Raw genomic sequence first — 12,462 nt, forward strand, 5'->3', positions numbered from 1 at the left:
AGGAAGTCTCCCAGCTGCTCACTCACAGGGGACCGAGTCCATTGTGAGACTCCGGTTTTGGCCATGCTCAGAATGTCCAGGAGGTCCGGGGTGAGGGGGTTTCAGTCCCAGGTGGGAGTGGCTGGCAGCCGGGCCCTCCGTGGGCTCGAGTGGTCCCCCCGTTTGGCCACTGTCGTCCGGCGGGGGGCCGTGCGGCGCTGGTTGGGGTGTGGCTGCCCACTGCTGTCTGCTGTGCTCTAGGAATGGTACGAGGAGCACGCCCGCAAACAGGAGGAAGAGCAGTGCCAGCCCGGCCACCGCGGGGTCCCCGCCGCCCAGCAGCCCCTGGGCAGCCGCCAGCGCTCCCGGACCATCAGCTAGCAGCTCACGGAGGCCGTCCCTTCTATGCAATAACTCATAGTATTACTCTACTGCGATGTTCTGAAGGAATGTGTGTATGTGTGTGCATGTGTGTGTATCTGCACAGCCACACACAGTCATATATACGCACAGATTCACATGTCGGAAGAAAGACAAGATGGGGTTAGGTTTATAACCACCTTGTCCAGTTTTCCTTAACTCCAGAAGTCATCTTGGTTTGGCAGTGGTCCAGCCATGATGAGTTCTTCCTGCCTTGTAAAGCTTCAGAAGCCCCCCCCCCCACCAGAGACCTCCTGGAAAGAGTGTGCCCATCTCTGCAGGGCCTGCCCTTAAAGCGGGTCAGCCCTGCAAAGGCCAGACCCAAACTTGCCCCGATGCTGCTGTGACTCGTGGCCCACGGACGAGTCCCTGTGGGCTTTCCCTGCTGCCACATCCAGGGTTCGTGTGTCTTGCTTCAGGGACAGAACCACGTAGGAAGGAAAGAACCCCAGTCCCTGGGGTTAGCATTCCCTGGTATGTGATGATGCAATAGAAGGTTCCTCTGTGGGACCAGTGCCTAGGACCTAAGGGGAAGAGTGACTGAGGGGTGTGGGTAGAGATGTGTTGTCAGGTCTCAATTAGCCAGAGAGCTGGGCAGCTGGAGACTGTGCTGATGCATTTCATTTCCTGGCTGTGCAAGCCTCCTCTCTAACTCGTGTTGCTAAAAATCCTGCTAAAATGGCCTCCTGCCCATCCAGGAGGGGAAGCAGGCCAGAGGCTTGGCTGATGGCTCCAGCCCCAGGCCATCCCCTGGAATGGCTTTCTTGACTAAATCCCTTTTCTTTGCAGTTTACCTGTTCAAGAAAGAAGGAATGTGGTTTAGTTAAGGATTCTGTTAAAGAAAATAGCAGATAGCTCATCTGTGAGCATTAGGCCCTGCTGGGAGCAGGAGCCAGCATAATGGCGACCTGCTTGCCATGAGTGGTGCACAGGGCACGACTGTGGTGCACACGGGCCCTGCTCCCTCTCTGCCTTATGTAGTTGCCCTTGCTGGACTCAGCTGATAGGACTCTGTTCTCCCCCAGGTTTTGAGTAGCAGGTCTGGTTGATGCAGAAGTGGGTTCTGGGGCTCCTTTAGTTAGCCAACACCACCACCCCTGGCACCTCGTGAGGGTTCTGTATAGTGATCAGAGTCCACCTGAGTTAAGAGGTGTGCTTGAATCAGAAGGCCCTTGGAGTTCTGTGGGGTCACCAGCTGTGCAGGCTGTCAGTATTGGTTAGAGGGGGTTCTGCCTCTCAGCTCCTCTGGGTTGCAGAAGATAGTGTGGTGGTATCAGGGCAGAAGGCAGCAATGGGATGAAAGGGGAGTGGAGAGCAGTGGGTGGGAGAAGCAGCCACCTGTGGGCCTCCCAGGTTCCCACACTGCCCTGTTTGAGTTGGGATTGTGGGGGCAGAAGCTCCCCCAAGTCCTTTTCCCAGCCCTGGAGCAGGCCTGACTGACCCCAGGGGAGCACCACTGGGTCTCCCCACCACTTCACCAGGAGAGGATTGTGGGTGTTTAGCTTTTAAAGCACAGCCCTTTAAGAAAGGTGAATCTTCCAACCACTGTGATTCACACTGCGAAGCAGGAGACTGGCATGCTCCTCCTCTTCGTCTCTGGAGAGCCTGTGGGCCATTGTGGAGAGCCTGGCATCCAACCCCAAACCCTTTTCCCTCTCCAGAGAAGGAAATATTTGCACAGGTGGGTGCCTTTTAGCTTTGAGTCTTGAACCAGGGGGCAGCTGGAAGAAGGCAGGAGTCCCCTGACTGCCTCATTTTGATTCCTTCCTCTGTCCTCAAGGGGTTTCAGACAGACCTGGGAGAGGCACCAGGATGGCAGAATCCTGGCCCTACTCCGAGGGGGTAATGGGTCTAGCCCTGAGCAAGGGCCTGCTGTTAGTGAAGACCGAATGAAGGCAAAATGACAGCAATGCTCAGGGGCAGACTCCAGCCAGTCCTTGAGACTCGGCACAGCTGCACTGTGGGATCATCTGTGGCCCCTTCAAGTTGTGTCCAGGCTGAGAACAGACCTGCCCCTAGGGCTGGGGACTCGTGGAGGGACCTGGGCCATCAGCTGGCTCAGTTGCCCTCTTGCCTCCCCTATTCTACTACGTGAAACCAGGGTACCCCTCACTGACCTGTAATGAAGGAGTTGGGGGCAAAGCTGGTTGCCCCTCCATCCCACCCCAGCCTTATTCCAAACCTTGCAGACAATCATTTTGTACGGATAACAGGAGAGGCACTGTAAGGTTTTGTACATTGGTGATTTGTTACCTGGAAACCCGACTGTGTCTCTGGATTTCTGGCATATTAATAAACGAGCCTCTGCTTTGTAAATCTGGCCCTGCCTCGTGATTTCTGCCTGGGTGCTGCTCTGAGGAGGACGGGCGAGGTCCCCACTTCCTCATCCCACCCCTGACCCAGGTATCAGACCACAGGAGCCTCCTACAGCTTCGACTTAGCTGTTCAGCACCTGGCCCGAGGTAAGGAAGACTTGGTACATTATTTTCTATATACTTGAAATATTTAAGTTTTTTAATAGAAAAAAAAAAAAAAAGGTAGTCTAATCCTTTTTCTTTTATTACCAGCATAAGGCAACAGGGCACACAAGAGTTTCTTACAGAGAAGGCAGCTCACATCCTCCCCAGAGCCTGCAGCCTCCCTCTGAGGTAGGTACAGGGTGCAGGCTGTGCTGACACCTGCTCTGCAGCTGGGGAAACAAGGCCTGGAGCCCAGAGGACTGTCCCCATAGCCCAGGACAGAGTTCTGTAGGGAGGGCCAGAGCCAAAGGTTGAAGTATTTTGGATCTGTTGGGTTAAATAAACCATAGTAACATCAATTTCACCTTTTCTTCTTCACTCCTATGTGGCTACTAGAGAACTCAAGGGTGTCCAGGTCTTTCATCCTGTGTCTGATGGACAGCGCAAGTCTAGGGCCCAGCCCTGGACCCGCTGATGCCGCAGCACACAAGGGATTCTTGGCTGTGGTCACCCAGTCCACCTGGGTGAGTGAGGTGCAATCACCCGGACTTCCCAAATATGTGACTGCCATACCCTGAGCAGAAGATACTAGAAGGCTAGAAGGCCTCAAGCATGGTGCAGAGCAGAAGGGCAACAAGGGAGGAAGATGGGGAACGCCACAGCTTAGCAGTTGCCCCAACCCCCCTTCCTCAGAGAGGTCTTTTAGCTTCAGTCCACAGTAAAGCCCAGTCTCCACCATCCCTGGGTACGATGGCCAGAATCAGAAATGACACAGAGGGACGGTGCTGTCCTCCCCCACACAGCAGCAACTTCAAACAACCTTTAGCAGCAACAACTACCCCCACAGGAGCCCAGACGCCATTCCCTCCACTGCACACCCCTTGGAGGTTTCCAGAAGATGACTGCAGCCCTGTCTCTCCACAGGAGGCTGCTGCTGGGTACCTGCCTGTCGCGACACCCCCAGGCGGACTCTGATGTGTGGCTTTGCTCATACACTTTTCAAGTGAATCACTCCAAATTCTGTGAGTAGGGCCACGACAAGGAAGTTGAAGTAGAAGAGGAGAAGGCAGATGCCGTAGACTTTGCTCAGGTGGAAGCACTGCAGTGGGACGGCAACCAGGGAGAAGACGAGGCTGAGCCCCAGGGCACTGGCCAACACCCACACCAGCAAGCCATCTGATTCCAGCTGCAGGAGGAAAGAGAGGGGCTGGGTCATTCACCAGCACAGGGTGTCCCCTGCTGCCAGTAGGTCACCTTAGACACAGCCGGCAGCTGCAGGGCCTGTACCCTGGGTGGGCATGCCCCACCTGGAAGTTACCCAGAGGTGGACTCAGACACAGTAGGGAAAAGGAACCTTCTCTACCCCTTCAGTTCCACCTGCCTGGGTGCTTCTCTGATGTAAGTACAGTTTTACAAATGTTTTCAATATTGAATTCTAGTGAATGATATGTCTGCACTGATATCTATCACTTCTTGTGACATGCATAAAAAAAGGTGAATGGACAGGTGATAAAGTAAATGGAGAAAAATATTAATAGTAAGAGCTAGATGGTGGGTATATGAGTGTTTGCTGTACAATTCTTTCAACTGTTCTGGGTTGGATTTTTGTAATATAGGGGAAAATCGGTTTGAAGAAATTTCCTACATACACAGTTCTTATTCACAATAGTTAATGCTGTATAAAGTCACTGAACAAGACTCCTGGAGGAGATGCAGGGGGTAGGTTCCTTGCAAGCCTCTGGTCCCATTTCCATCAACAGATAACTTTGTTTTGTGTGTGTTTCTTTTTAACAACTTTAATACAGTGTTTGTTACATCACTCATATTGAACTCATGGACAGCAGCACTGTAACTCAGGCCTGAACAAAGCTTACCTAACTTATTTTCTCTGTAAGGTACATGACAGCATTGCAATTAGAGGTCATTTTAAACAACAAAATCTCCAATATAAAGCACACAAATGTGGCACTAAAGATGCTACAAGAAGTACCTTTGTTTACAGTATGGAAGCTGAGACAAGCATCACCTTGGTGGACACAGCTGGGAATGTACATGTGTGCGACTCAACATTTTTCCTGCTTTGCACATGTCTACAGATGTCAGCAAAAGTGCTGTGATTATTGATTTGAGGGTTACCAAACATTTTTTAACAAGTAAGGTGAATTTGCAAATAATGAAAATCAACTATCTATTTATATGTGATACTTACTATATGCCAGGTACTTTGCTGAGGGCCTCGTAAGTATTATGTAATGTCACGAAAACACAGTCCTCACACAAATCCAAGAGTGGTTCAACATAGGGAACTCAATGATTTTATCTCAAGAGGTGCAGAAAAGGCATTTGACAAAATCCACCACCGTTTGATAAAAATACTCAGAAAAGTAGTCATGCAGGCATATCTCATTTTGTGTTTCACAGATATTGTGGGTTTTTTCACAAATCGAATGTTTGTCTGTAGGTGCCATTTTATCAACTTCCTGTGTCTATTTGAAAAGTTTTCATTATTACTGTGTCTGTTTATGTTGTCATTGTTTTGGGGTGCCACATACCACACTCATGTCAGATAATGTGACCACTCCACCAGCTCCCCTAGGATGGCCCTATTCCCTGAGACGCAGCAGCACTGAAATAAGGCCATTTAACCCTCAAGGGCTTCTTACTGTCCAAGTAAAAAGAGCTGCAGGTCTCTAAAGCAAAAGCCAGAAATGATTAAGCTCAGTGAGGAAGGCTGAGATGGGCTGAAAACTAGACCTCTTGTGCCAAACAGTGAGCCAAGTTGTGAAGACAACGAAAAGTGCTACTCCAGTGAACACAGGGGTGATAAGAAAGCAAAACAGCTGACAGCCACAACATTCCTTTAAGCCAAAGCCTACCGCAGAGCAAGGCCATACCTGTTCAGTTCTGTGGAGGCTGAGAGGAGTGAGAAAGCTGCAGAAGAGTTGGAAGCTGGCAGAGGTTGGTTCGTGAGGCTTAAGGAAAGAAGCCATCTCCCTAAACCAGGACATCCAAGGACAAGGAGAAGCAGCAAATTATCCAGATCTAGGTAAGGTCGTTGACAAAGGTGGCTACACTGAACAACAGACTTTCCAATGTAGACAAAACAGCCTTGTATTGAAGAAGATGCCATCTAGGACTTTCCTTAGCTAGAGAAGTCAAGGCCTGGCTTCAGAAGACTGGCTGGCACAGGTGAACCCCTCCTCCCTACGGGGGACTGAGATCATCATCTTCACCAAGGGGGATGCAAAATGAAATAAAGTTTCAGTGGTGACAGATTCTAAATGCAGTCAAGAGATAACCCTTTTTAGGTTTTAATGTACTGGAATAGCTAGAAGTAAATACCTGAAACTATCAAACTGCAACCCAGTCACACTGGCACCCCTTATGAAAACCTTATCACACTCTTAATCCAGTGTATGGATGGACAAATGGATCAAGATAGAAAAATGGGGACAAAAACTAAATGACAAATAGGGTGGGATAGGGGGAGTGAGTTGGGTGTTCTTTATAAGGAAAATGTTCAAAAAATAGAGTGGGGTGATGAATATACAACTATATAGTGGTACTCTAAACAGTTGACTGTATATCACGTATGACTGTATGGTATGTGAATATATTGCCATTAAAAAAAAAAAAAAAACCCTGGCAACTTTAAATTGACGCCAATGCCCATTTTGATATGCTTTGTTTTTCCAGAGCACAGGCAGCGATTGAGCATGTCTCTTTACAACATGGCTTATTGTATATTTGAAGGCCACTGTTGAGACTTGCTCAGAAAAAGAGGCTCCTTCCAAAAGCTACCTGGTCATCATGCAAAAGCTGTGACGGAGATACACGATAAGATGAAATGTTTTCAAGCATGCCAACCCAACATCCCTGCGGCAGCCTATAGATGGAGTACTCATTTCACTTTCAAAGTTCCAAGGCTTCAGTGGACAAAGTAATCGCAGGCATTTAGAAGGGGAGCCTGAAGATGTGAGTAACTGCTGCACTCTCATACTAAACCTTGAACAGATGAGGAGCCGCTTCTTGTGGATGAATGAAGAAAGTGGTTTCTTGAGATAAAATCTGCTCCTGGGGAAGACGCTGTGAATGTTGTTGAAATGACAACGAAGGATTTAGAATATCAACTTAGTTGATGAGGCAGGGTTGGAGAGGATTGACTCCAATTTTGAAAAGTTCCACTGTGGGTAAAAAGCTATCAAACAGCATGGCATGCCAAAAGGAAGAGTCAATCGAAGTGGCATACTTCGTTGTTAAGAAACTGCCTCAGCCATCCCAGTCCTTAGCAACCACCACCCTGATGAGTCAGCAGCCATCAACAGCAAGCCAAGACTCTCCACCAAGAGAAAGACTACAACTCACTGAAGGCTCAGATTATTATTATTTTTTAAAAAAGGCTAGCGGTCAAGTATTGTTAAAGTATGTACATTATTTTTGTAGACATAATGCTACTGGACACATGTTTCCACTATACTGTAGTCTATTATAACTTACATGCACTGGGAAATCATCAAAGTCATGTGACTTGCCTTGCTGCAGTGATCTGAAACTGAACCCACAATATCTCCAAGCTATGCCTGTGGAAGGGAACTTCAACAGTGAAAGGCTTAAAACTTTCCCCCTAAGATCAAGAATAAGACAAGGATGCCCTCTTTCACCACTGCTCGAGTACAGTACTAGAACTTCTTGCCAGAACAATTAGGAAAAAAAAGACAAAAAGGTATCTAAATTGGAAATTTACAGATAACATGATCTTATATATAGAAAACCCAAAGAAATCCACAAGAAAACTATTATAGCTAATAAATGAACGCAGCAGGGTGATAGGGTACAATATCAACACTAGCAAAAGACATCCCATGTTCCTGGATCAGGCAAGTTACCCATGGTTATGTCAAAGTATATAAAAACTTAATGCCATGTCTATTAAAATTGCCCCAGCTTTTTTTTTGAAAAACCAATCCTCAAGTTTATATAGAACTGCATGGGCCCCAAATATGCAAAACAATCTTGAAAAAGAACAGGTAGGAGGACTCGTACTTCCTGACTTCGAACTGTATTACAGTGCAACAGTAATCAAAACTGGTGTTGGCACAAAGATGGGCAAATCTATTCCACTTCTAGGGCCAACTGATTTTTGACAAGGGTACTCAGTGCATGCAGTGGGGAAAGAATAGCCTCTTTCACAAATCGTTTTGGGAAAACTGGATACCCACATGTAGAAGAATGAAGTTAGACCCTTACCTCAAAGTATACACAAAAAAGTCATCTCAAAATGTATCAAGGACCTAAATGTAAGAGTTAAAAATCAAGCTAATAGGGGCAAATCATGACCTGGCATGTGGCAATGGATTCTGACTCCAAAAAAAAAAACAAGCAACAAAATCAGAATTTATCAAAAAAGTCAAAAGACAACCTACATAATGGGAAGAAAAGTTTCAACTCATAATTCAGATAAGGATTGAATATGTAAAGAATTTTACAATGCAACAAGAAGCTATATAAATGGCCATAAACATGAAAAGATGTTTCACATCAATAGCCGTCAGGGGAACGCAAATTAAAATCACAATAAGATACTACTACACACCTACAAGGGCTATTATTTTAAAAATGGAAAATAACCACTGTTGCAAAGACTGAAGAGAAACTGGAACTCCAGTATTGTATTTTCAGCAGCATTATTCACAAAAACCAGCTGGAAGCAGTTGTTGTCCATCAACAAATGAATAGCTCAAGTGTGAGTGCAGTACATGCACAGAGTGAAATATTACTCAGCCAACAGAAAAAAGGAAGTTATGAGACATTCTGCAACATGGAAGAGCCTTGAAAGCAGCATGTTCAGTGAAATGACAAAAATTGTGTATCACTGCTAGAAATAGCAAATTCTCAGAGCTAGGGAGCAGGGAAGGGGATGTGTTTGTAAAACTAAACATACATAATATAAATTTTAAAAATTAATCCAGTGACTGCAGATGACAGAAACAGGAAAAAGGCCCTGTGAAGTCAGAGGCAGAGATTGGAGAGCTGGAGCCAAAAAGGACACCTGAAACCACCAGAAGCTGTGAGGAGGAGGAAGGTGTGCTAGTTTGAATATATTATGTCCCCCCAAACACCATTATCTTTGATGTAATCTTGTGTGGGTAGACCTATCAGTGTTAATTAGATTGTGATTCTTCGTTTCCAGGGAGATGTGCCCCATTGAACTGCGGGTGATGACTCTGATTTGATAATTTCCATGGAGGGGTTGGCCTGCCTATTGGGTGGGTCTGAATTAAATTACCAGTGCACTACATAAGATCAGACAGAAGGCTCAAACTTGGTACAGCCAAGAGGGACATTTTGAAGAAAGCACAGGAGCTGCAGCTGACAGACAGTTTGAAGATGGCTGTTGAAAGCAGGCTCTTGCTTTAGAGAAGCTAAGAGAGGACAAACATCCCAAGAGCAACTAAGAGTGACTTTTTTGAGGAGCTGCGGCCTAGAGAGGAACGTCCTGGGAGAGAGAGAGCCATTTTGAAACCAGAACTTGGAACAGATGCCAGCCATGTGCCTTCTCAGCTAACAGAGGTTTTCTGGGCACCACTGGCCATCCTCCAGAGGAGGTACCCCCTTACCTTGGACACTTTATGGCCTTAAGACTGTAACTTTGTAATCAAATGAACCCCTTTTTATAAACGTCAATCCATCTCTGGTGTTTTGCATCCTGGCAGCATTAGCAAACTAGAACAGAAGTGTTTGCCTCTTCCTTGATTGTAGACTTCTGGTCTCTAGCTCACTGAGAGAATAAATTTCTATTGTTTTGAGTTACCCAGTTTGTGGTAATTTGTTATGGCAGCCCAGGAACCTAACAGAATATATCTCTATGTATGTGGATGTTGAAAAAGGAAGTGAAATTGTCCCATCCCTACATCAGTTCCTTCCCAACTTAGCATTTAGCTACCACAGCCTGAGATTTAACTACCAGGTGGGTGCCATGCACTGTCCGTCCACAGTCTCCTTTCACCTTCCAACCACCTGTACAAGGAGCACTGTTAGTTTCCTTGTCTGTGGAAGGAGTAACGAGTCACTTGTAAGTGGCAGAACCGAAATCTGATCCCAGGTTCCTAAGCACCATCCAATCCTGCCTCCCACACAGTGGCATATAAACACATACACAAGTGTGTGCATACACAGGCACAGACTTCTACATCACTTTTCATAACAGAAATGGGATCAGACAGTAGGTAAGGGTTTAGGAGCAACTTGGGTTTTCTACCAAACAGTACATCCTGGACATCTTGCCCTGTTGAGGGGCCTGTGACATTTAAAGGCAGGCGCATTTCTTGAGCTCAGCAGAAAGGTGAGGGGATGGAGCCAGACACAGATACCCCCCAAGGGAATGAGAGCTAAGAGGCACCTGAGGAACCAGCCTTAGAACCTACAATGAAAGGGGACCTACTAAAATCAAGGAAGAATAAAGGCAAACTTTGCAGGGTGAGGTGAGGGGGTGTCTACCTATTGAGAAAAGCCAACTTTCAAGCCCTCAGCAGCCATGAACTTGTGGGTATGGCCACTGTGGAAGGCTGCTCCTGCCTCCACATCAGTGCAAGGCAGCTGGCAGGAGTCTACTGTAGAATGAGGGGCCTCTTGGATCCAAGAGGCTTTTAGCCTCACAACATTCAATGTCATCTCACACACTTGGGCTCTGCACTGAGGCATAAAACCGTGCAGTCCCGTATGCCTTCCCATCTTGATTTCCAGAGAGCAAACAAAAGATGAAATCCTTTAGAATAGAGATACTGTGATGGGGAATGCAAACCTGCCACCCCTGACTCGAGTCTGCCCTACATGTGCTTTTATGCCCTGTGCAAATGTTTTCTTCTGCCATAGAAAAACTGGAAAGTCTGGCCATACAAAGCCCACCTGCATTGCGCCACACTCACATTGCCTGCCAATGACCCTGTGGAGCCTCTCAAGTGGAATCCGGGTGCCTACCCCTGCACAGCCCCAGGAGCTCCTGAAGCATGCAGGTCACTGGAACACTCGCAGTGGTAGGCCCCCCACACCCATGAAGTGTGAGGAGCTCTGTGACTTGGTGTGTTTCAGAACCTTCTCCCTCTTCTGAGAGAGACTTCCCTGTCTCTCTCATCCCTGTCCCTCCCCTGTAGGCAGCAATGGGAGATGATGTTCCTGACCTTATTTAGTTCAACCTTATTTATCCAGCCCCATTTTACAGGTAAGGACACCGAGGCTCAGCAATGGCCTAACTCATTCAAGTGACAGGACCAGTCCCAAAACCCAGGGCTCCTGCCCCTTCCTCTCAAGCGCTATCGCACAGTTACTCTGTGAACTTCAAAGCAATAAACTATTTTCAATCCTGTGTGCAAAATATTTTTAAAATATTCTATAAATCAGAGTTGTCACAAATTCAGGCAAGTTCCCTTTCCAGGGCAAGTGTAAACTGCTGAGCTGTGCCTGGTTTCTGAGGCCGGAGGAGGGTGACAAGGAGACATTCTAAGGAGGCCCCTGCGGCAGGGCCTGGCCACTCACCTTCACCTCTGCGTGGCCCCGCAAGATCTGCAGCAGGCAGCCCAGCCCCACTCCCACGAGGATATCTGCAGCCCAGTTCAGGAAGCTTTTCCAGAACAACCTGCCCCATAACCCCAACCACACAGCCCACGCTTCCCACCAGGTTCAACTCTGGGGCACATGTGCCACAGCAAGAACAGAACTCGGCTTTCTTTACAGTCTGTCCTCCCCTCCCCCTTAAAAAACAAACAAACAAACAAACCTATAGGGGAAGCCCCTATCCAGTTTTAGCACCTCTAAGAAGGTGGGTGTGGAGTGTACATTTTGCACCTCTAAGAAGGTGGGTGTGGAGTGTATGTTTTTAAGAAACGAATGAGGTGAGAAATGCTAGCCCCACTGCCTGTTTATTTGAAGTTTTATTGTGACAGCCACACTTATTGCCTATGGCTGCTTTCCTACCGTATCAGCAGAGTTGAACAGTTGCAAGAAACCATATTGTCCATGAATCCTAAAATACTTATTATCTGGCCTAAACAGGAAAAGTTTGCTGACCCCTATTATAGCCCATGACATGTCTTTTCGAGCAAGAGGGAGAGGGTCTCCCTCACGGCGCACCAGGTGGGCATCTCCTAGTAACCCCACGGCCCTAACAGTAACACCTGCCATCTGCTGAGGGTGTATCAGGGCCACACAGTTCCATCACCTCATTCAGTTCTTAGGACAACCCCCTGAGGTCAGGACTCTCAATACGCCCATTTACAGATGAGGACCTTGAGGTCCAAGAGCCACGTCACCTGCCCAAGGTGTTATGCCCAGAGCCAAGCCCCAGGGTACAGCGCTTAGTACAATCATGGCCCCCACAGCACACACCACTGCTGAGGTCAAGGACAGCACCTCGAAGGATACTGAAGATGATGCCGCCGAAACAGGCTGAGAATGCCATCCGTGGGTAGCCCTGGCGGGCCAGGGTCAGATCTGAGAAGGCATCTGCAGGGAAAACAGAAAGCCTTGAGAGGTGAGGGGCTGCCCTTGGCTTCCCCGGCCACATCCACAGTCATTCAGTCAATGCAGGAACACCCACCTGAGCAGGCAG

The 12,462-nt window shown here is 47.6% G+C and overlaps 2 protein-coding genes and 1 long non-coding RNA gene across 7 annotated transcripts in view; 2 read left to right on the plus strand and 1 right to left on the minus strand.

Annotated features, from left to right (window-relative positions):
• Positions 1-2,715, plus strand: part of TPCN1 (two pore segment channel 1) — a 111,126-nt gene extending 108,411 nt beyond the window's left edge. For 3 of the 5 annotated variants that reach the window (XM_037817276.1, XM_037817273.1, XM_037817275.1), the window contains one exon: positions 241-360. In XM_037817276.1, coding sequence (XP_037673204.1) covers positions 241-360 — 120 coding nt within the window. Of the gene's footprint in view, positions 1-240 lie in introns of all 5 variants that reach the window. The other 2 variants (XM_037817274.1, XM_037817277.1) reach the window with 2 other exon arrangements.
• Positions 2,716-2,875: 160 nt separating this feature from the next.
• LOC119519568 lies at positions 2,876-8,257 on the plus strand. The gene is made up of 2 exons (XR_005214048.1): positions 2,876-4,256; positions 6,555-8,257. It is a non-coding gene; the product is annotated as an uncharacterized LOC119519568 (long non-coding RNA).
• SLC8B1 (solute carrier family 8 member B1) overlaps positions 2,943-12,462 on the minus strand; it is a 119,250-nt gene continuing 109,730 nt past the window's right edge. Inside the window, exons 15-17 of the mRNA XM_037817278.1 lie at positions 12,276-12,356; positions 11,391-11,455; positions 2,943-4,044 (exon numbers count right to left, since the gene is read on the minus strand). Of these exons, the coding sequence (XP_037673206.1) occupies positions 3,847-4,044; positions 11,391-11,455; positions 12,276-12,356 (344 nt within the window). The 3' untranslated portion in view covers positions 2,943-3,846. The remainder of the gene's footprint in view (positions 4,045-11,390; positions 11,456-12,275; positions 12,357-12,462) is intronic.

Source organism: Choloepus didactylus, chromosome 23 (assembly GCF_015220235.1).
Source record: "Choloepus didactylus isolate mChoDid1 chromosome 23, mChoDid1.pri, whole genome shotgun sequence".
NCBI lineage: Eukaryota > Metazoa > Chordata > Mammalia > Pilosa > Megalonychidae > Choloepus > Choloepus didactylus.